At 36.6% G+C, this 21,984-nt stretch overlaps 1 protein-coding gene across 1 annotated transcript; it reads right to left on the bottom strand.

The window, feature by feature from the left end:
• Positions 1 to 19,331: 19,331 nt before the first annotated feature.
• Positions 19,332 to 21,208, bottom strand: LOC140956389 (non-specific lipid transfer protein GPI-anchored 10). The gene is made up of 3 exons (XM_073413120.1): positions 20,295 to 21,208; positions 19,733 to 19,804; positions 19,332 to 19,625 (listed from the first exon to the last, which is right to left on the bottom strand). The coding sequence occupies exons 1-3, from the start codon at positions 20,695 to 20,697 to the stop codon at positions 19,489 to 19,491; spliced, it is 612 nt and encodes a 203-aa protein (XP_073269221.1). The 5' UTR covers positions 20,698 to 21,208; the 3' UTR covers positions 19,332 to 19,488.
• Between the last annotated feature and the right edge of the window lie 776 nt (positions 21,209 to 21,984).

Below are 21,984 nucleotides of genomic sequence, written 5' to 3'. Positions count from 1 at the left end.
ATATACTTAAAATATTTTTGACATCATTTTAAAAATAAAACGACCAACTATATTTGAAAAGTCAAAGAAAATAGTTCAAAACGTAAAATCGTCAAACGCTTTACCCATCCTAACTTAGCAATATTTCAAAAATAAAGTCAACTCTAACAACCTCTCAAAAATCAGTCAAAAGCATAATAAAAGTCGTAAAAATCTTTAACATAAACTTTAAATCATAACTGCAGAAAAAAACTAGCGCTGGTCCTTGGGTTATGTGCACCTTCAGTCCAGTAAGATTAACCATCAAGACCTCCACTAACATCAACATCACGCTCACCTACATCGATCACACCTAGTGAGTGATATGAATCTGGCCGGGCATGGCGTGCAAATGATTGGACGGAGGCTCAAGGAAACATTGCATGAACTAATGAGCAATCGAGAAGAGCTTGAAAACAAGATTCCAAGTCTCGAAGTGTTCGAGATGCATGAAAATGAGCTTGGAGGCGTTGTGCAAGTGTTGAATGAAATTGAAAGACAGGAGCCTCCGCGCACATGCGCGAAGACAAGGCGCGCATATGCGCGAGAAGTACTGGACACCGAAGATTTTAACAGTGGGATTCGCGCATATACGCCAGACTAGGGCGCGCATATGCGCCACATAGGCAGAGACTTGCGCGCATATGCGCGAGTCGGGGCACGCATATGTGCGCGGCGCAGATCTTTTTCCTAGTTTAGAATTTCAATTATTTTGGCAACTTATCTTTTTGATGTCTTGATGATTATGTATATGGACGAAAATCATGAACAATAGTTCAGATATTATTATTGAGTTTATACAATAGTTTTGAGTTTTTCTCTCAAACTTTTTCAAAGCTTTGCTTTGTAATCAAAATCAAACTTATCAAAGTTTTAACTTTGTGGCGTTTGTCGATCGTTCTTGTGCGGATTGTCAAGGGCTTGTTCTTTGAAAGTTCGTTATAATTTCGGTTGTTATTTTCCGTGATTATTCGTTGCTAAACTTTTCATAGTTTAGAGGTGAAAATCACACTCGCACTTGATTCAAAAGATCGGGACAAAACATCGATCCTTGCTCGTTATTGAATAGAGGGCGCGCTTCGATTTTAATCGTGTTTGCTATTTATTCGTACGAGGATTCATATCATTTGGTATCAGAGCTTTTGATTAATTGAATTCAAGTAAGTTTATCTTTCGTTCTATTATCAGATCTAATTATCCTTTAGTTCCGCTTTCAGATATTTTTTGTTCTATCATTCTTCGTCGTTCGTGAATCTGTGATACACGAAATTTTGTGTCTTATTTATTTTTCTTTGAATTTTCGAAATTCCAAAAAAAAAAAAGAGTACCAAAAATTCGAAAATTCACCATTATTTCTTTTTTTGTATTTTGTTCTATTCTTTTTTGTGAGTCATATACAAGTGTCTCACACAGTCAAAAAAAAAATTATTTACCTTCATATTGCTTGTCTACGCAGTCTAAGTGAGTCGATCACAATTGTTCACAAGTTGAACTTGATTGTTTGATATTCAAATACAAAGCTTGAATGCACTTTCGAGAGAAACATCAAATTCGAGTGGAAACATTTGAGTGTGAGTGTTAGTTCTTTGGAGTGACTAGTAAGTATTTGTTGTGAGCAAAAAAAATACGAGGGGAGAGACGAGTGATTTTCTTTGAAGTGACCGTGAGAATTTTGGGTGAGGCATATTTTGTTTTCTACAAACGTTTTCTTGCAGGTACAAATCTGAAATTTAAATGGAGAGGGAGGTAGGAGACAATTCTAACCAAGGGTTATCTAAGGTCCAAATGGAGGCATTGTTTGGGCATTTCTCTAGGATGATGAGGGCAGAGTTGGAGCCGTTACACGAGAGGATGAGTAGGCTTGAAGTTAGTACGAGTGGAGCTAAATCTAAGCCTAAGGATTTGGGTAGAGGAGACGAAGATGAAAAGTATGATTTGGGAGGAGAAGCGGAGAGCCAAAGTGAGAATTGGGGTAGGAATGGAATAGGTAGAGGATTTGGTAGAGGAAAGAGAGAAGCCACACGGGGTAGATACAATGACGGGAATAAAGAGGATGGTAATATGGGTAGTATTAAGATGAAGATTCCTTCGTTCCATGGGAAATCTGACCCGGAGGCATATTTGGAATGGGAAAAGAGGGTAGAGTTCGTGTTTGAATGTCACCACTACTCCGAACAAAAGAAGGTTAGGTAGGCGGTGGTCGAATTTCTAGACTATGCTCTCATTTGGTGGGATCAATTAGTGACCACTAGGAGGAGGTATAATGAGAGACCCATTGAATCTTGGGATGAGATGAAGAGGGTCATGAGGAAGAGGTTTGTGCCCAACCACTACTATAGGGAGATGTTTAAGAGGCTACAAACTTTGAGGCAAGGGGTGAAGAGTGTTGAGGACTACTATAAGGAGATGGAAGTAGTCATGATTAGGGCCAATATTGAGGAAGATAATGAGGCAACCATGGCACGTTTTCTTTGTGGTTTGAACAGGGAAATCCAAGATCAAGTTGAGCTTCGGCACTATTTGGATCTAGACGAGATGGTGCAAATGGCCATAAAAGTGGAGCAACAACTCAAAAGGCGTGGANGATGAGATGCCTGCGTTAGAGGATCCTGATGAGGGATATGAGGCGGTTGTAGGTGAAGCACTAGTGACTAGGCGTATCATGAGTGCCCAAGTCAAGGAGGAGGAGACTAACCAAAGGGAGAACTTGTTCCATACTAGGTGTTTTGTAAACCAAAAAGTTTGCAATCTAATCATAGATGGGGAGAGTTGTACTAATGTGGCTAGTGTTGAAATGGTGGAGAAATTGGGGTTACCTACATTAAAGCACCCTCAACCATATAGGCTTCAATAGTTGAATGATTGTGCGGAAGTGAAGGTTAACAAACAAGTGCTAGTGCTTTTTTCTATTGGGAAATATGTGGATGAGGTCTTGTGTGATGTGGTACCAATGCATGCTTGTCATATCTTGTTGGGTAGACCGTGGCAATATGATAGGCGAGTGACACATGATGGATACAAGAATAGGTATTCATTTGTATTGAAGAAGGAATCCATTGTATTACTTCCTTTGTCCCCAAAGCAAGTGTTGGAGGACCATTTGAAAAAAAAAAAGAGAGATGAGGCCGAAAAAAGTGTGAACTAAAAAGTGAGATGACCTTTGAAAATAAAAATGAAATGGTTCAAAAAAAGAGTGGTCAAAAGAGTGAGACAGCCTTACAAAAGAAAAATGAGAGAAAAGAAATCGAGAGGAAAGAGGCCAATGAAAAAGAAAAGAGGTTTATTATCATTATGATGATATCGCCGGTTCAAAGAGGTTTATTATCATTATGATGATATCGCCGGTTCAATCCCGAGCATTGTTATCTCACTCTTGCAGGATTTCGATGAGGTCATGATAAGGAGGCGAGCAACTGTGGAAGGTGTGAGAATGCGATGGGATGACCCATATGAGTTCGAGAGAAATCGCGATGAAGTAAGGTTAGTTGCCAACGCAACACCTGAGAGGTAATATTTGTTTTCTTACCTTAAGTCGTCGTTGTTTTGTTTTCTAGAATTGGGAGAACATGTTGAAAATGTGATATTTAGAAGGTATGACTGTGATTTAACCTTGTTGCCTAAGTGTCATAGAATTGAGCATGGTGATATATTGCAAGAATTAAATTCAAATGTTATTGATTCTGAATTTTCAAAAGCTGTCGAATTGATAAGTCTTTGTTATGACAGTGAATTGTATGCGTTAGTCTTAAATCTTTGTGATGTGTTAAATGTTTACATGGGTAGTACATTTAGTGTGTCCTATTTGCATGATTCATATTTGTTTGATGATGGCGTTAGGAAGAGCATGAATGAATATAAGAATTTTTATGTGCATAATGGATACAATTTTAAAGAGAATAAATTCTTCGTTCTATATTCATTGCATGAGTTACGTGCTAGTGAGGCATATTGTGGTGGTTTTAACTTTGATAAAATGCGTCATTTTATGTGTTGGTTACATATGAAGAGGTGTGATAAGTGGTGTAGTGAAAGGTGCATTGCATATAGGGGGAGGGCACCTGAGCTAGATTCTTATATCGTGCATGAACTACATCTTATTCCTAGTGAATTATGGTCGTACATTGGTATGGTTTTCGTTATGCTGCTAACTAGGTCTAAGAAGGAGATGAACTTAATTTTTGTGATGCTTAATGGTATTTTATCATTTGGTGTAAATTATTATTTGGTTTATGGTGAAGTTGATGAGTTTATAGGAAAGGCAACTGTGATGTTGATATTTCCCGTGCTGATGGAGCAAGCAAACGATAGCGCCTACAAACTTGAGCTTAAAGGTAAGTATGTTGATAATATCATCCTTGTTATTACTAACTTGCTTTGTTTTTGTGTAGGTGGTCAAGATTTGAGGACAAATCTTTTTGAAAAAGGGGAGTATGATATGAATCTGGCCGGGCATGGCGTGCAAATGATTGGACGGAGGCTCAAGGAAACATTGCATGAACTAATGAGCAATCGAGAAGAGCTTGAAAACAAGATTCCAAGTCTCGAAGTGTTCGAGATGCATGAAAATGAGCTTGGAGGCGTTGTGCAAGTGTTGAATGAAATTGAAAGACAAGGAGCCTCCGAGCACATGCGCGAAGACAAGGCGCGCATATGCGCGAGAAGTACTGGACACCGAAGATTTTAACAGTGGGATTCGCGCATATGCGCCAGACTAGGGCGCGCATATGCGCCACATAGGTAGAGACTTGCGCGCATATGCGCGAGTCGGGGCACGCATATGCGCGCGGCGCAGATCTTTTTCCTAGTTTAGAATTTCAATTATTTTGGCAACTTATCTTTTTGATATCTTGATGATTATGTATATGGACGAAAATCATGAACAATAAATTCAGATATTATTATTGAGTTTATACAATAGTTTTGAGTTTTTCTCTCAAACTTTTTCAAAGCTTTGCTTTGTAATCAAAATCAAACTTATCAAAGTTTTAACTTTGTGGCGTTTGTCGATCGTTCTTGTGCGGATTGTCAAGGGCTTGTTCTTTGAAGGTTCGATATAATTTCGGTTGTTATTTTCCGTGATTATTTGTTGCTAAACTTTTCATAGTTTAGAGGTGAAAATCACACACGCACTTGATTCAAAAGATCGGGACAACACATCGATCCTTGCTCGTTATTGAATAGAGGGCGCAATTCGATTTTAATCGTGTTTGCTATTTATTCATACGTGGATTCTTATCAGTGAGTCTAAACACTCAGCAAACCATAATCTTGATAACAAATAATACGTATACAATCGCATACAACAGTGAAAATACTTTTCACTTAAAATAACATTTCATAATCATGCATAAACTTAAACATTTCATATCATCATAAACATATTCATTTTCATCATATACGTATACGTTTTTTTTTTTCGTTGAATTCAGACCGTTAATTGTGACTTTCGTATTGGCTGAAGGTCGATGGATCCATCTACGTATTACTACAGTACTGGGCGGCGAAGATATCAGCGACATTCTCACCCGTCAACTGAGCCTTGGCCTTACATATCATCATATCACCATATTCGTATCATCATATTAGTCACAATTATTTCACTTCCTACACCATTTCATATTTTCATCACTTTATAAAAATTAAACATGCATAAATCATTTTTATTTTAAACTAACTATGCAACATATCTTTTAGCATTAACGTTATATCATAAAATTTCATAAACCTTTAGGCTCCCTTTGGTACGTATGATGGGATAAGTAAATGATTAGTAATTAGAGTGATTAAAAAATGAGAGATATGAATTAATAGTATGGTGAGATAAATAACATGGTGTTTGGTATAATTTTAAAATGATGGATTAATTTTGTAAATTTTATTGTAATGACTAACATGTCCCAAGTGCTAATTAAATATATATTCTTAAAATAATTGAATAGATAACNGATATATATTTGTAAAAATGCATTTAATTAATAATGAAAATAGTGATAATATTTTGAATATTAATTTTGTTGTTATATTTATTAGAAATATATTTGTAGATTTCGTATTTTTTAACAAACGACAAAATAATATTTGATATGGTATAAGATGAGTTCCGAATTTCAAATTCTATATATAATTTTGGGATAATTGAAATGTCATAAAGTAGAAAAAGAAGTCACATAAAAATTTGTTGTCAAATAAAAAGTGAGCAGAGTTTTGGAATAAGAAATAAGAGGAGAAAAATGTAATTTGATGAGTGTTGATAGCCTATCCCACTTGTTTTATTAGATTAATAATCAAATAATTATCCATAAAATTGGGTCTTAAACCGGGTCAAAACGATTATTAAAGTATCTTAAAATTTTAACCAAACATTAGATAAATGTTTGATTATTTATCTAATCTTGTTTAATCCACCCAACCAAACACACCCTTAAAATAATCATATTAACATATAATACATAATTCAGGGCACTGCCATGACGTTTACTATTTTTCAGGTGTAAAATGACAGTTTTACCCCTAGACGTAAAATTTCTAGATTTTGATTTTTTCTTACTTTCATTGACTCTAGAGCATCCCAAATAATTATTTAACTTAAATTAAATTTATCGTATTTTTATTTAGCTTAAATTCGAGGCTTTCTAATTATTTCTTAATTATTAATTTTGTAGAGCGTTTAATTCTCGAATTAATTCAAACTTTAATATAAGATTTCCAAATTTTAAACATAGACTTTTTATTGTCTTATCTACCCTTGTGAACCACGAACCACCTCCGTGGACCCACGGTTCAAGCTTTAAAGATTTAAAACCCATTATTCGAACCCTTGAAAGCACCTTCGAGCCAAGTCACGATTTCATCGAGCCAAGCCCGAGCCACCCCGAGCCAAACTTTTCCCAGAACCTCTATGGACCCTACTGGACCCCTAGGACTCGACTCTAGCTCGCGTCGAAGCTACCTACACCAGATGAGTGCTGCGGCCTCGAAACCCTACTAGCCTAGGACTCTTCGAAACCCAGCTAGGACCCTTACTCTCGAGCCAACACCGAGCCCAGCTCGTGAATCCTCTCAGGACCCTAACCAACCTAGCCTGGACCCCTGACCCCAGCTGCGAGCCTCTCTGCACATAGCTGCTTCTCGGGTGGCTTTGGGAAGAGTCCCATCGTGCATGGGCTCTTCCCTAGCCGTTGAGCGCTAGGACTCTCCCACACACCCAACCACATCAAACCCCAGCCCTGGTCATGCTCTGGCCAAGCCCTGAGCTGTGGTTCTCTCATAACCGACCCTTGACATCCAACACATGCGATAATAGTTCCAGCTTGTTCTAGTTCATGTGCAGCCTATCACCGTGCATCCTAGGACTCTTAAACTTGTGTAAAAACGTTCCATATTGGTCCTTAATCATGGCAGCCCCTTCATGTAATTAAATATCAAGTTTTAGGACAAAAATCATACCTTATTCATCCATGAATGCATAAAAACAAAAATATTCAAAAGGGAAACATGTTTTTCATGCAAAAAATAATCAAATACATATTAATATGTGAGATGAGAAAAAAAATAATTATGGCGTGCCTTTACGTATATTACGCACGAAAATTCATTGACGATGCGAAGAACGACGATGAACGACCTTGGCTGAATTTCCCTCAAGAAAACCGACGCTTTTCCTCTTGAAAAATTGTGTGTGTCGTGTGTTTGAGGGGTACTAGGAGTCTTGTGAGGTTTAGGGGAGATGGGGCGTGTGTTTTAAAGGGTTTGGAGGGGTAGGGTTTTGTGCTTAATCCTTTGATAATAAAATTTGTATGAAAGTTTGAGCCCATTAGCATGCTATATTAGGCCCAATAGTGCATTTAAAAATTATTTCGTTTAGGAAAGTTCGTGAAATTATTAGCCGAGTTGTCAAAAAGTTCATATTTTTGATGAAAATCGAATACCGATAACAATTACGTCTCGGCGTATAAAATCACCTCAAAACTCTTTATTTTCAAAAATCACAAAAATCATCAACTTTATTTTAAATAATTAAAAACAATTATTTAATAAAAATATTTTTCATTTTTCAGACTTCGGAGTCCGTTCTTCGATCGCATTTCGAATAACCTTAAAAAATACAGTTTTATGCAATCAAGTAGAAAACTACTTTAAGACCATATAAACATATCAAACATAATCAATTTAAGCAATTAAAATCGTTTAATTATCTATTTTCCATTTTCCCTAGATTTTCATGTAGTTGGTTTACGTCGTCTTATTTTTGGATCTTACAATTCCTCCTTCCCTTAAATAAAATCTCATTCTCGAAATTTGAACTTATCGAATAAATCTGGGTAGCGACTCCTCAAGTCCCTCTCGGTTTCCCAAGTAGCTTCTTCCTCCGAGTGATTTAGCCATTTGACCTTTACCATTAGAATGACTTTGTTTCGGAGTCTTCTTTCTTGCCTACCCAAGATTTGTATAGGCCTTTCTTCATAAGTCATATTTGGAGTCAATTGCAGATGTTCATGATTTAGTACATGTGAAGGGTTCAACATGTACTTTCACAGCATCGAGATATGAAACACATTGTGTACTCCAGATAGCATCGGTGGTAATGCCACTCTATAGGCTAGTGTTCCAATCCTCTCCAAAATCTCAAATGGCCCTATGACTTTTGGACTAAGTTTGTCTTTCTTGTCAAATCGCATAACACTCTTCATAGGTGTTATTTTCACAAATATGTGGTCTCCCACTGCAAACTCTAGCTCTCTTCGTCGCTTGTCGGCATAACTTTTCTGTCGGCCTTGTGCAGTCTTCATCCTCTCTCGGACTTTGACTACTAGCTCGGCTGTTTGTTCGATCAAGTCAGGACCAATTTCCTTTCTTTCGCCAACCTCGTCCCAATGAATAGGTAATCTACATTTCTTTCTATATAGTGTCTCATAAGGAGCCATCCCTATATATGATTGATAGCTATTATTATAGGTAAACTCCAATAGAGGTAATTTAGGCTCCCAACTCCTTTGGAAATCAATTACACAAGCTCGAAGTAGATCCTCTAAAATTTGAATAACTCTTTTAGACTGACAATCGGTTTGAAGATGGAATGCTATACTGAATAACAATTTAGTCACCATTGATGCATGCAGACTCTTCCAGAAAGATGATGTAAATCTCGTATCTCTGTCAGAAGCAATAGATACGGGAATCCCATGCAGACGAACTATCTCTCGAATATACAGATCGGCATACTGAGTCATGGTGAATGTCGTTTTGATAGGTAGAAAATGCGCTGATTTCGTAAGACGATCAACTATCACTCATATAGTATTAAACCCCTTGATAGTCCTCGGTAATCCCACAACAAAGTCCATGGTGATATTTTATCATTTCCACTCGGGAATAGGAAGTGGCTTAAGCTTCCCAGCTGGCATCTGATGCTCGGCTTTGACTTGTTGACATGTCAAACACTCGGTCACAAAACGCAGGATGTCTCGTTTCATGCCCGGCCACCAATATAATAATTGCAAGTCTTTATACATCTTCGTGCTTCTAGGATGGATGGAATATGACGAGTCATGAGCTTCCTTCATAATGAGCTCCCTCAAAGAGTCGTCACTAGGGACCCATAAACGATCTCGATAACGAACTATTCCATCCACCTCAGAATACAGCTTTCGGCCCTTGGCTTCATCTCTCACTCTCCACTTTTGCAATTGCTCATCAGTAGACTGTCCCTCACATATTCTATCTCTCAAAGTCTATTGTACTGACAAGGTGGCAAGATTAGGGGCCTCGCCCCTAGCATATACTGTAAGCTCAAACGGTTGAATCTCGGACTGCAATGGTCTTTGAAGTGATAATTGAGTAATAACTGCCGTCTTTCGACTCAATGCGTCAGCCACTACATTAGCTTTTCTCGGATGGTAGCTAATGTCACAGTCGTAGTCTTTCATTAATTCAAGTCATCTTCTCTATCTCATATTCAACTCTTTTTGGGTGAAGAAGTATTTAAACTTTTATGGTCGGTAAAAATCTTGCACTTCTCTCCATACAAGTAATGTCTCCAAATCTTCAATGCAAAAACTACCGCTGCAAGCTCAAGATCATGAGTGGGATAGTTTTTCTCGTGGACTTTCAACTGTCTCGACGCATAGGCTATAACTCGGTCATTTTGCATCATAACTGCACCCAAACCAAGTTTAGAAGCTTTTGTATAAAGAACATACTCTCATTGCCTCGATGGCATAGATAACTCTGGAATTGAAATCAAAGCTTGCTTCAACTTTTCAAAACTGTCTTGGCACTCGGATCCCCATACAAACTTTGCATTCTTCTTTGTCTCGTAGTGTCTATATCTAGTCCTAAACGCTGTCTTATGAACATCAGACTCTTTTACTTTAAACTAATGGTTCCAAAACGAAGATCAATCTTCGAGAATATCGATGTTCCTTGCAATTGATCTAATAAATCTTTAATTCTTGGTAGATGATATTTATTCTTGATAGTGAATCTATTCAGCTCTCGATAATCAATACAGAGTCGCATACTACCATCTTTCTTTTTCACAAACAATACTAGCGCGCCCCACGGAGAAAAACTAGGGCGAATAAAACCCTTGTCAAGAAATTCTTGGATTTGATCTTTTAATTCTTTCATTTTAGCGGGTGCTAGACGATAAGGTGCTTTAGAAATGGTTACTGTACCCGACATCAACTCAATAGAAAATTCCACCTCACTTTCAGGTAGAATGCCTGAAACGTCCTCACGAAAAACGCTAGAAAATTCTCTGACAAAATCAACATCCTCTAGCTTCTGACTGATAGAAGCATGTGCTATAGTGACACATGCTAGAAAAGCTTGGCATCCTCGTCTCATAAGTTTCCTCGCACACAGACAAGAGATAATGTGTGGCATTTCCTTGTTCCTCGTCGCCTCAAAGACAAAAGATTTCTTACTAGACGGTCGAATAGACATTGATCTCTGACGAAAATCTATCGAAGCTCCATTCGCTGATAACCAATCCATACCAAGTATGATGTCAAATTCAGGCATAGGGAGTACGATAAGATATGTCCGAACCACATCTTTATGCAAACGAAGCTCCAGATTCTTCACAATATTAGACGTGATCATTTGGTCACCGGAAGGAATAGAAACTTTGAAACCCAATCCCATATATTCAGGAATAATATTCAGCCGCTTGACGAAAGTTTCGGATATGAAAGAATGTGTAGCTCCCGAATCTAGCAGTACATAGGCAGCTACATCTAGAATGATTATCCTCCCTGCGGCGAAAACTTCTTTTAAATCTTTTCATATTGAAACTTAAGGAATTTCTATCATTATTTTCCCAAAATGATATATAGGTTACGCGTTGAACCCTAGTTATTTCATGAAAAATTGCATTGTAACCCTTCAATTTTTCGAAATTTGCATTTTATCCCCCACAATTTTTCGAAAATTGCTAACTGACCCTTTTAAATTTCAGAAATTTTGATTTTGGTCCCTTAAATTTCAAAAATTGCTCTTTTGGTCCTTACATTTTCGAAAATTACAAATTTTCCCCTTAAGATTTGTTTAATTGCAATTTAGTCCTTCCAATTTTCAAAAATTACAATTTTGTCCTCAAATTTTTTTTGAAAGTTTGTATTTCTGCCCCAAAAGTTTCAGAAATTGCATATTAATCCCTCCAAATTTTCGAAAATTCCTAATCATGCCCTTGGTTTTGATTTTTCTCCATTTTTGGCCATAAAACTTTTATTTAGAATTATTACATCATTTACATAAATTAATGCTGAAAAATCAAGTCTAATCTCTATGGTTTCCATCATCATCTCTTAATTTCAACTAATGTAGAGCATGCAACCTAATTTCCACTAGGTTATTCTTGATCTCAATTTCAAATCTCATAACCAATTAAACATTTCATGCAATGAAAGCAATATAAAAACGTTAAATAACTGGGTTAATGATAATGAGAGTCGTGTCTAGCTCCTCTTTGGCTTCCTCGGCATGCATAACATAAGCTCTTCCCGCTGTGGGTGCATTCTTCTTTGGGCAATCAGCAGCTTTATGCCTTTCCTTCTTGCATATGAAGCATCTAAAAGATCCCCACATGCATTTGCCATAATGTAAGCGATTGCACTCCTTGCATGGTAGCCTCTCTGCAGGTTTTGGTGCTCCAGGTTGTGGTGGTTTTGGTGGTGCTGGCTTCTTCTTTTGCCTTTGGGGCTTTTGCTGCCCTTGAGGTCTAGGAGGCCCTATGTATGGCTTCTTATTCGGCTGAGAATTCTGCTGGTGTTGCTGTCTTTTGCGTTGCATCTCAAAATCAATATCTTTCAATGCTTGCTCGGCTTGATATGCATAGGTAGTGGTAGCAGCATAATCCACAGGATGCATCATCATCACCTCACGACGGATGGTAGGTCGAAGTCCATCCATGAAGTGCCTCATCTTTTCAGCAGGATCTCTAGCAATGAGGGGCACAAAGTGACAACCCCTCTCAAACTTCCTGTAGTGACCCGTTCCAGAATCACCTACTAAACAAGAGCTAAGCATGCAATTAACCTAAATAACAATAATAAGAGATAATTACGAAAACAGTCAATAAACAATAGTTATACAACTCAATCGAAGTCCAAAATAACTCAAACCAAAATATACGGTACAACCATATCGAATCAAAACAGTATTGATAAACTAGATCAACCGGCTACTCAACGTCCTCATCCTCCTCCCGAGCCATCCAACCCGAGGTCTGCCCCATGGGAATAGGGTGTCCAAAATAAACAAAACTGAAGACGTGAATGATAAGAACGTCCAGTACAAAAGCATGAGTATACAAACCTATATGACATGCACATGCTATGATATGATACCAGGATAGTCAAGAAACAGGAATCACAAAAGATCTCAACATGCTCAGTCTAGAGGCGCCAAGTGGATAGTGACGCGCGGTACTCCTCTGGGTCATTACATCCACTACAAGATCAGACGTGGACCTAAAATATCTCGGATCACAGAAGCCCTCCCGACCCGTTGGTCACTGTGTACTCTCGGTGTCCAAGCGTCCACAAGACAGGGCTGAGCGGCCCCACAAGATATAGCTTATCTGGAAAGAGATACAACTCAACAATAAAGGCTATCTCGGAGGAGATACAGCTCAATATGAAATGCAACATGCATCATAAAGCATGACATAATAGCATGCATCATATGATATATATCAATGCAGCAAATAATCATGCAACACATATAAGAATGTATACTCGACCAGGATATCTCGGATAGTACTTTCGTACCTCGATCTCTGCAATCCTAATCCACAGGAATAGACAGAATAACCAGGTCTAGTCCAAGCCTATACATCAAGTGAAAACCTCACTAAAACGTATCTACCAGACTTAACTAGAGTATCAAATACTCCTGAAATAATAATGATACAATTCCAAACATTCGTACGTCGTCAGCCCGCTGATGACGATGCTCTGAGTCCAACCTGTCCAAGTTCGAACAGTTCGTTCCCTGACAACTTCATTCCCTAGCTGCCCTGTCCGGACTACTTTGTTCTATCCTGGCCGGACTGCTCTGCTCTGACCTGTCTGGACTGCTCTGCTCTGTCCGGACAACCCTGCTCTGTCCGGACTGCTGTGTCTTGTCCGGACTGCTCAGCTCTGTCCGGACCACTCTGTCCTGTCCGGATTGCTCAGCTCTATCCGGACCGCTCTCTAAGATGGCTAGAACACACAATACCCACTTCACAGTGAGAAATCCTATGGTCTATTTATAGAACTCAGTTCGGGACTCCCGAGCCTTTTCATGCATGGATGTGTCAACTCAATGCCATGCACTTCGACACCTGTCCGGACACTTGTCACTCGGCCACATGCACAAAGACACCTGTCCCGACTTGTGACACGTTACTGGACACCTCAGCTCACTATCCCGACTTCCATCTTCGCTCCCTCACTAACATACCAGTTCGGATATATTCCCTAGCACCAGTTCGGACTCATTCCCTAGCACCAGTTCGGACTCAGCCACTTCTGCTCAGCCATGTCTGTTCAGCCACTACCTAGGCTGCTATGACTTCTGAAATCAGATATGGCTTCTGAAATCAACTATGGCGGTTCCAATGTCAATTAACACATGATTTAATTAATTAAAGACACTTGATCATGTTTAGTTAACTAAGTAGAATTCGGGCTACTACACGTCCTCACAAACTCAGCCACTGTCGTGTCCCCCTGACGGAGACTCATAAACTCCCTCTTCAGTCATCCTCGAACATCAACAGTGAAGTACTTCTCATAGAAAATCTCTTTAAATCAAACCTATGTAAGTGTGACCAAGTCAATCCCAAGCTCCACACCTTCCCACCAAAGGAAAGCATCATCTCTGAACATGTAAGTGGCACAACTAACTCTGTCAGCGTCTCCCATATTCAAATAGCGATAGTGGATCTCGAGAGATCGAATCCAACCCTCAGCAGCAAAAAGGTCAGCAGTACCAGAAAACTCCCTCGGACCGAGCCTCCGAAACTGATCGTAAATATCATGATGTGGTCTAGGAGCATGCTGAAACTGTGCCCTCTAATGCACGAGTAGCAGCATCCCCATTAGTAGGTGGGGGTGCATTCTCTTGACGTTCTTCAGTATTCTCAGCTCGATTATCAGTACTTGGTGCACGTTTAGGAGACATTGTATCCAAACGTTTTCCAAATTTTAAACGTAACCAACATGCATTTAAATCTAAGTTTTCTAATCATGCTACATATACTAATCCCTTTTGTGCAACTTTAAGCATATAAAACATATAATCTCAAAAAGCTATTAAACATGTGACGTGAACATATAATTCATGTAGTCATGCAGGCATCATCATAAAGATCATATAAAGCAATTTAAACTTACAGATTGAGGCTTGACGACTGAGCTTCTCGGCATTGACGGTGGCACAACCTTTTACACGAACATTGCTCTGATACCAACTGAAACGTCCACTACTCGTTTTGCTTTAAAAGTACTAGAAATTTTTTTTTACCCCAATAGTTCGGCCGATACATATATATGTACTTAAAATATTTTTGACATCATTTTAAAATAAAACAACCAACTACATTTGAAAAGTCAAAGAAAATAGTTCAAAACGTAAAATCATCAAACGCTTTACCAATCCTAACTGAGCAATATTTCAAAAATAAAGTCAACTCTAACAACCTCTCAAAAATCAGTCAAAAGCATAATAAAAGTCGTAAAAATCTTTAGCATAAACTTTAAATCATAACTGCGGTAAAAAACTAGCGCTGATCCTTGGGTTATGTGCACCTTCAGTCCAGTAAGATTAACCATCAAGACATCCACTAACATCAACCTCATGCTCACCTGCATCAATCACACCTAGTGAGTCTAAAGACTCAGCAAACCATAATCTTGATAACAAATAATACGTATAACATTTCATAATCATGCATAAACTTAAACATTTTCATATCATCATAAACATATTAATTTTCATCATATATGTATACGCTTTCTTTTCGCTGAATTCAGATCGTTAATTGTGACTTTCGTATTAGCTGAAGGTCGATGGATCTATCTATGTATTACTACAGTACTGGGCGGCGAAGATATCAGCGACACTCTCACCCGTCAACTGAGCCTTGGCCTTACATATCATCATATTCGTATCATCATATTCATATCATCGTATTAGTCACAATTACTTCACTTTTTTCAATATTTTATATTTTCATCACTTTATAAAAATTAAACATGCATAAATCAATTTTCTTTTAAATCAAGCGTGCAACATATTTTTTAGCATTAACGTTACATTATAAAATTCCATAAATCTTTAAAATAATCATATTAACATATAATACAACATTCAGAGCACTACCATGATGTTTACTATTTTTTAGGTGTAAAATGATCATTTTACCTCTAGACGTTAAATTTCTCGATTTTTACTTTTTCTTACTTTCATTGACTCTAGATCATTCCAAATAATTATTTAAGCTTAAATTAAATTTATTATATTTTTATTTAGCTTAAATTGGAGGCTTCTAATTATTTCTTAATTATTAATTTTTAGAGCGTTTAATTCTCGAATTAATTCAAACTTTAATATAAAATTTTCAAATTTTAAACAGACTTTTTATTGTCTCATCTACCCTTGTGAACCATGAACCACCCCCGTGGATCCACGGTTCAAGCCTTAAAGATTTAATACCCATTATTCGAACCCTTGCAAGCACCCTCGAGCCAAGTCACGATTTCATCTAGCCAAGCCAGAGCCACCCCGAGCCGAATTCTTCCCAAAACCTCTATGGACCCTACTGGACCCCTAGGACTCGACCCTAGCTGCGCCGAAGCTACCTACACCAGATGAGTGCTGCGGTCGAGAAACCCTACTAGCCTAGGACTCTTCGAAACAAAGCTAAGACCCTTACCCTCGAGCCAACACCGAGCTCAGCCCCTCGTGAACCCTCTCAGGACCCTAACTGACCTAGCCTGGACCCCTGACCCTAGTCGCGAGCCTCCCTGCAGACAGCTGCTTCTCGGGTGGCTTTGGGAAGAGTCCCATCATGCATGGGCTCTTCCCTAGCCGTTGATCTTGAGTCCTAGCCACCACACATCCAACCATGTCCAGCCCCAACCCTGGTCATGCCCTGGCCGAGCCCTGAGTCGTGGTTCCCTCATAACTGACCCTTGACTTCCAATACATGCGATAATGGTTCCAGCTTTTTCTAGTTCATGTGCAACCTATCACCGTGCATCCTAGTACTCTTCAACTTGAGTAAAAATGTTCCATCTTGGTCCTTAATCATGGTATCCCCTTCACGCAATTAAATATCAAGTTTTGGGACAAAAATAATACCTTATTCATCCATGAATGCATAAAAACGAAAATATTCAAAGGGAAACATGTTTTTCATGCAAATAATAATCAAATACATATTAGGGTGTGATAGATGATAAAAAAAAAAAAAAGAATTATGGTGTGCCTTTGCGTATATTACGCACGAAAATACGTTGACGATGCGAAGAACGACGACGAACGACCTTGGCTGAATTTTTCTCAAGAAAACCGATGCTTTTCCTCTTGAAAAATTGTGTGTGCCATGTGTTTGAGGGGTGCTAGGAGTTGTGAGGTTTATGGGAGATGGGGGCGTGTGTTTTAAAGGGTTTGGGGTAGGGTTTTGGGCTTAATTCTTTGATAATAAAACTTGTATGTAAGCTTGGGCATATTAGCATACTATACTAGGCCCAATAAGCCCAATAGTGCATTTAAAAATTATCTCGTTTAGGAAAGTTCGTGAAATTATTAGTCGAGTTGTCAAAAAGTTCATATTTTTGATGAAAATCGAATACCGATAAAAATTACGTCTCGGCGCATAAAATCACCTCAAAACTCCTTATTTTAAAAAATCAGAAAAAGCATCAACCTTATTTTAAATAATTAAAAACAATTATTTAATAAAAATATTTTTCATTTTTCAGCCCTCAGTCTCCGTTCCTCGATCGCATTTTGAATAACCTTTAAAAATACAGTTTTATGCAATCAATCAGAAATCTACTCTAAGACCATATAAACATATCAAACATAATTAATTTAAGCAATTAAAATCGTTTAATTAGCTATTTTTAATTTTCTTTAGATTTGCATGCAGTTGTTTATGTCGTCTTATTTTTTGACCTTACATATTCCTTTAACACTTTTTCAAGTGAGCTTGCCATTTACCTGACTAGCGTGATTTACATGCTATTGCGTTAGCTCCCCCAATGCATAGAAGGGTAGCAAGTACGAGTTTCATCCTAATGAAAAAAAGGTTGCTGAAAGTAGAAGCATTTGGAAGCAGAGTTTGAAAAATCAAGGATCCTTGCATGCAACTTAGTTTATTTTTCCCCAATATATGAATTAGTTGAATCTTTTTAAGTTACTAGCATTAAGAACTTGCAATGCACATAAATACAAATTATATAATAAAATTTAAAATTTTGATTTTTAAAAAAATAATTTAAATCATTTTGTTATTTATCTGATTTAATCTTTTATCATATTAGACGAATAAATTAATTAAAAACTTATATAACTCACTTTCAAAATTGTTTCTCAAATTAAAATTCAAGCTGCTAATTTTATATTATATAATAGATTATAATTAGCATAATATATAGGAAAAAGTAAAATGAAACAAATTTAAAAAATATATATCCAAACATGACGTATAAAGCATAATAACCTGAAAATCAACCAAATTATAGATTTTATTAATGCATAAATCATGATTGACATAAGTGAAGCACATAAGGATAAATAATTATCAAGTTAAAATATTTGCAACTAAGTCATCAAAAAACATCAAAACTAATTAAATAATAATATTGATAGTAAAATATAACTCATAATATTCAATTTAAATAATATTTAACCTCATACAGAATTTTTTTACCTTTTGTTTTTAAAATTCTATATAATAGATAATTAATTTTACATCAAAATCGATATTTTATGACTAATAGACCGACCACCTCTCCCGACCAGGATTTAGGTCGTCCAACCAGGGTTATCTCGTCCAACCATGGTTCATATTCCTCGATCAGGGCTCAGGTCACCCGATTAGGGTTCATCTCGTCCGACCAGGGTTATCTCGTCTGGCTAAGGTTCATTTTGGCCGACAAAGGTTCAGGTCACTCGAAATGATCAAGATACCATATGATGCAAAGTTATCAACATTCATGACTAGAGACACCATTAGAGAACTAGAAAGCGAGATAAAGTTAACATTTATTAAATGCATAAATGTAACAATTTACTATAATTTTGCAATATAAATTCATTTCTCGTAATTTTTTTCCCACCACATATTTATTATTATTATTATTATTAAAAATCTCTATAATAGAGATCAAAAATGGTGTTTGAGTATTTTTTATTTTTTTCTTTTTAATTTTATTATTTGAAATTGTAGTTTAGTCTTTCATTAAATGTTATAATTATGATATGACTTTTTATTTCAAATAATCATTGCAAATTACATTATGGTCTCTCATTAATTTTAACAATTATGATATTAACTCTATATGAATATAAATCAAATTGATTTTAAAAAACATTTTAAGAGCACAATACGTGCACATATATACTAGTGTGTGTGTATATATATCAATCAGAAACTATTATTTTTTAAATTTTATATGTTTTAACCCAAAATAATAATAACTACTATAAAATTGAAATTATCTCTTATGTAATCGGATATTGTTAAGACATAACAATTGATTATATCATGTAAGTTAAGAAAATGATTAAAATATCTTGGATATGGCCAAAAATATAATCATATAAATTTTCATCAAGTATTTTGGCATTGAATCAAATTTATGCATGTTAATAAGAAAAAATTCATCAATTAGAGCATACATTCAATAGATAGTAGAAACAAATAGCGCTAGTTTGAAAATGAGGCCATGTAGTTCAGCTAAGTAGGCTTCATTTGTCAGCACTGAAATAAACTGCAGCCATCAGCAGTACCAACAATTGTCTTTTCACCTTCAGACTCACTTCGGCATTGCGAATTCCAAATCCCATAATGCTCGGTCGAGGTGCTACTGTTACTACTGGAGAAGCTGGATAAACCCACAGATGTAAAGGCAGAACAAAGAATAAGATAGCAAAATTTATAAATCTGAATAAGTTGAGCGGGAGTATCTTCAAGGTTAGAAAATTTGCAGACCTGCAACTGTTGAATTCGGTCTTGCCCCGAGGGAAACTTGAGCACTAGGGGAAGTAGATGGCAAGGAAGCTCCTTGAAACAAAAACCAAATTAGTCGAGTATCAAGCTTATAAAAGTCGCTTGCTGGTTTTTCTTGCTTCATTCTTTGCATTTTTCATTCTGATACTGTATGCCACCTTTTTAATGCATCAATTATCTATTTTCTTTCTTAAGTTTAGGAAAATAAATGTTGCATTAGACGTTTGGTTTTTTATTGCATTCATGTAAGAAAAAAAGAGAATGAAATTAAATAATTTGATTATGAAGTGGGCATTGAAAAGCAATCCAAAATCTTAGATTTCAAGATGTGCTGCATCTTCTTTTCTGTANATATTACAGAGATATATCTTCATCACAGATATACTCTCCCTTACTCAAATTCCCAAACATTATAAATTATTGATTCGATCCGTTGGAGCTCCCGACCCGGCTCATCCCATTTCAGCGAGATCTCATCAATGGGAATGGACGGTATGGTCCTTCATTTATAGGAAGGAATTTAATAATAATTTAACATACATACCTCCGCAAATAGAAGGATCGATTTGGAGATTGCACAGCTGAGGTAACTCTAGAGCAAGCGTTGTGTTGATAGGAAACGAACTCAAGGCAGACGGGTCATTGAGGAATGGACAAAGGCAAGTAGGCTTCTGGCCGTAGAGTTGGTTAAGACTATCACAGCATGATTGCACTGGTGAAGCTGCCACACCTTGCACGAAAGGCGCACATGGGGCTAAAGTTAGCAAATTCGGCCCACACTCAGCAATTGTGTTCTGGGCAATGGCGCACTTTAGGGAAACCCAATGGAGAAACACAAGAAAGAGCGATGTGGGGAAAAGAGGGAGATGAAAAGGCATTGCACAAGTTAGGTCGGTAATGCGAGTTTTGCTTGTGAGTTTTGAGGCGAATTCGCCATTGATTTTCATGTTTGCTAAATAAACGAAGAGTGCATTAGTTGGGCATTTACTGCAGAGCCATGCAATAGGTGTGTGATCCCTTGACACACTTTTGTATGACCTCTCTCAAGCTAGTGTCTAGTTTTTACTACTTTTTTTCATTTCTCTGTTGTGTCTACCATTCATATTTTCACGTAAAAAATATGTGTGGGATATGAAGTTTATAAGAACCAGACAGCTCATTTAAGTATCGATAGAAATATTCATTCAGAAATTGTGTGTCATCCATAAAGATTTGTCAAGTGTATTGATTATGAGAAGTTAAAAAAAATCGGAAACTCGTTAAATTTGATACAACTTGTATATAATTAAATATGTTACGAAGAATGATACAGAGAATGTCACAGAATATCTGGACTCTTAGACCATACACATATGTGTGATTTTATGAGGTTCTATTTCCACCTCAACTATTGTATTCTACAATTATTTATTGACAATAAGAAATTACGTGTTTATCAGGATAATGAAATTATTATATTTATTGAATAATAAAACATTTCATGTTCTATTAAAAAAAATTAGGACTTCGGTTTTTAATTAATGATTTGTATGATATTTTTAATTAAAATTTTAATTATCGAATTAAATTTAATAGAATAATGAGCAATTCAGGGAGCAACGAAAGGCTTCAAATCTTTTAGTACACTTCCTACACCAATAAAACCTATTTTTTCCTCATTAGTTGTTATTTATTTGTTAGCCTCTATAAAATATTCCTATTTTTTAGGGATTTAAAAAAAAAATTGTTCCATTAAATATTAATAGTCATCAATGACATAAAACTATTTAAATTTTGAATATTATACATAAAGATAATAATATCTTTAAAGCAATAAGAAGATCATCTGAAATAAATAATTGTTGTGATAGAACATTTTCTTCTAGTGGCCTTGGATAGATGAACAAATAATTTTTTTCTATTCCTTATATTTTATTTTGATTATCAAATCAAAGGACTGAACTAAATACAATATAGTCATCCACTTTTAAGAATCGTTAAATACTATAAACGATCGATCATATCGTCCGAGTTCCCAAAAAAAATTGTGGGCTGAGACGTCTGGATTTTTGGGATGTCTAATTTTATTCTTTGGGTCCACTGATGTGTTAAGAATAACATTTTAATATATTTTGATATTTTAAATTAAATTATTGTTTATTATGCAAAAGATTTTAAGATATGATTTTTAATTTTTGATTATGCATTAGATTTTAAGATATGGCTTTACGTAAGAGAGTAAATCTAATAAAATA

Source organism: Primulina huaijiensis, chromosome 13 (genome assembly GCF_012295235.1).
Source record: "Primulina huaijiensis isolate GDHJ02 chromosome 13, ASM1229523v2, whole genome shotgun sequence".
Classification (NCBI taxonomy): Eukaryota; Viridiplantae; Streptophyta; class Magnoliopsida; order Lamiales; family Gesneriaceae; genus Primulina; species Primulina huaijiensis.
The sequence above is the reverse complement of the archived record's forward strand: the minus strand, read 5'-3'. Positions and strand labels throughout refer to the sequence as shown.

Bases quoted from the DNA above. Each gene is read 5' to 3' on its own strand.
- LOC140956389 (XM_073413120.1), bottom strand. From the start codon at position 20,697: ATGAAAATCAATGGCGAATTCGCCTCAAAACTCACAAGCAAAACTCGC. The intron at 19,805-20,294 runs GTATGTATGTTA...TTTTGTTTCAAG, and splicing joins CGATCCTTCTATTTGCGGAG to GAGCTTCCTTGCCATCTACT. The intron at 19,626-19,732 runs GTCTGCAAATTT...GGGTTTATCCAG, and splicing joins ACCGAATTCAACAGTTGCAG to CTTCTCCAGTAGTAACAGTA.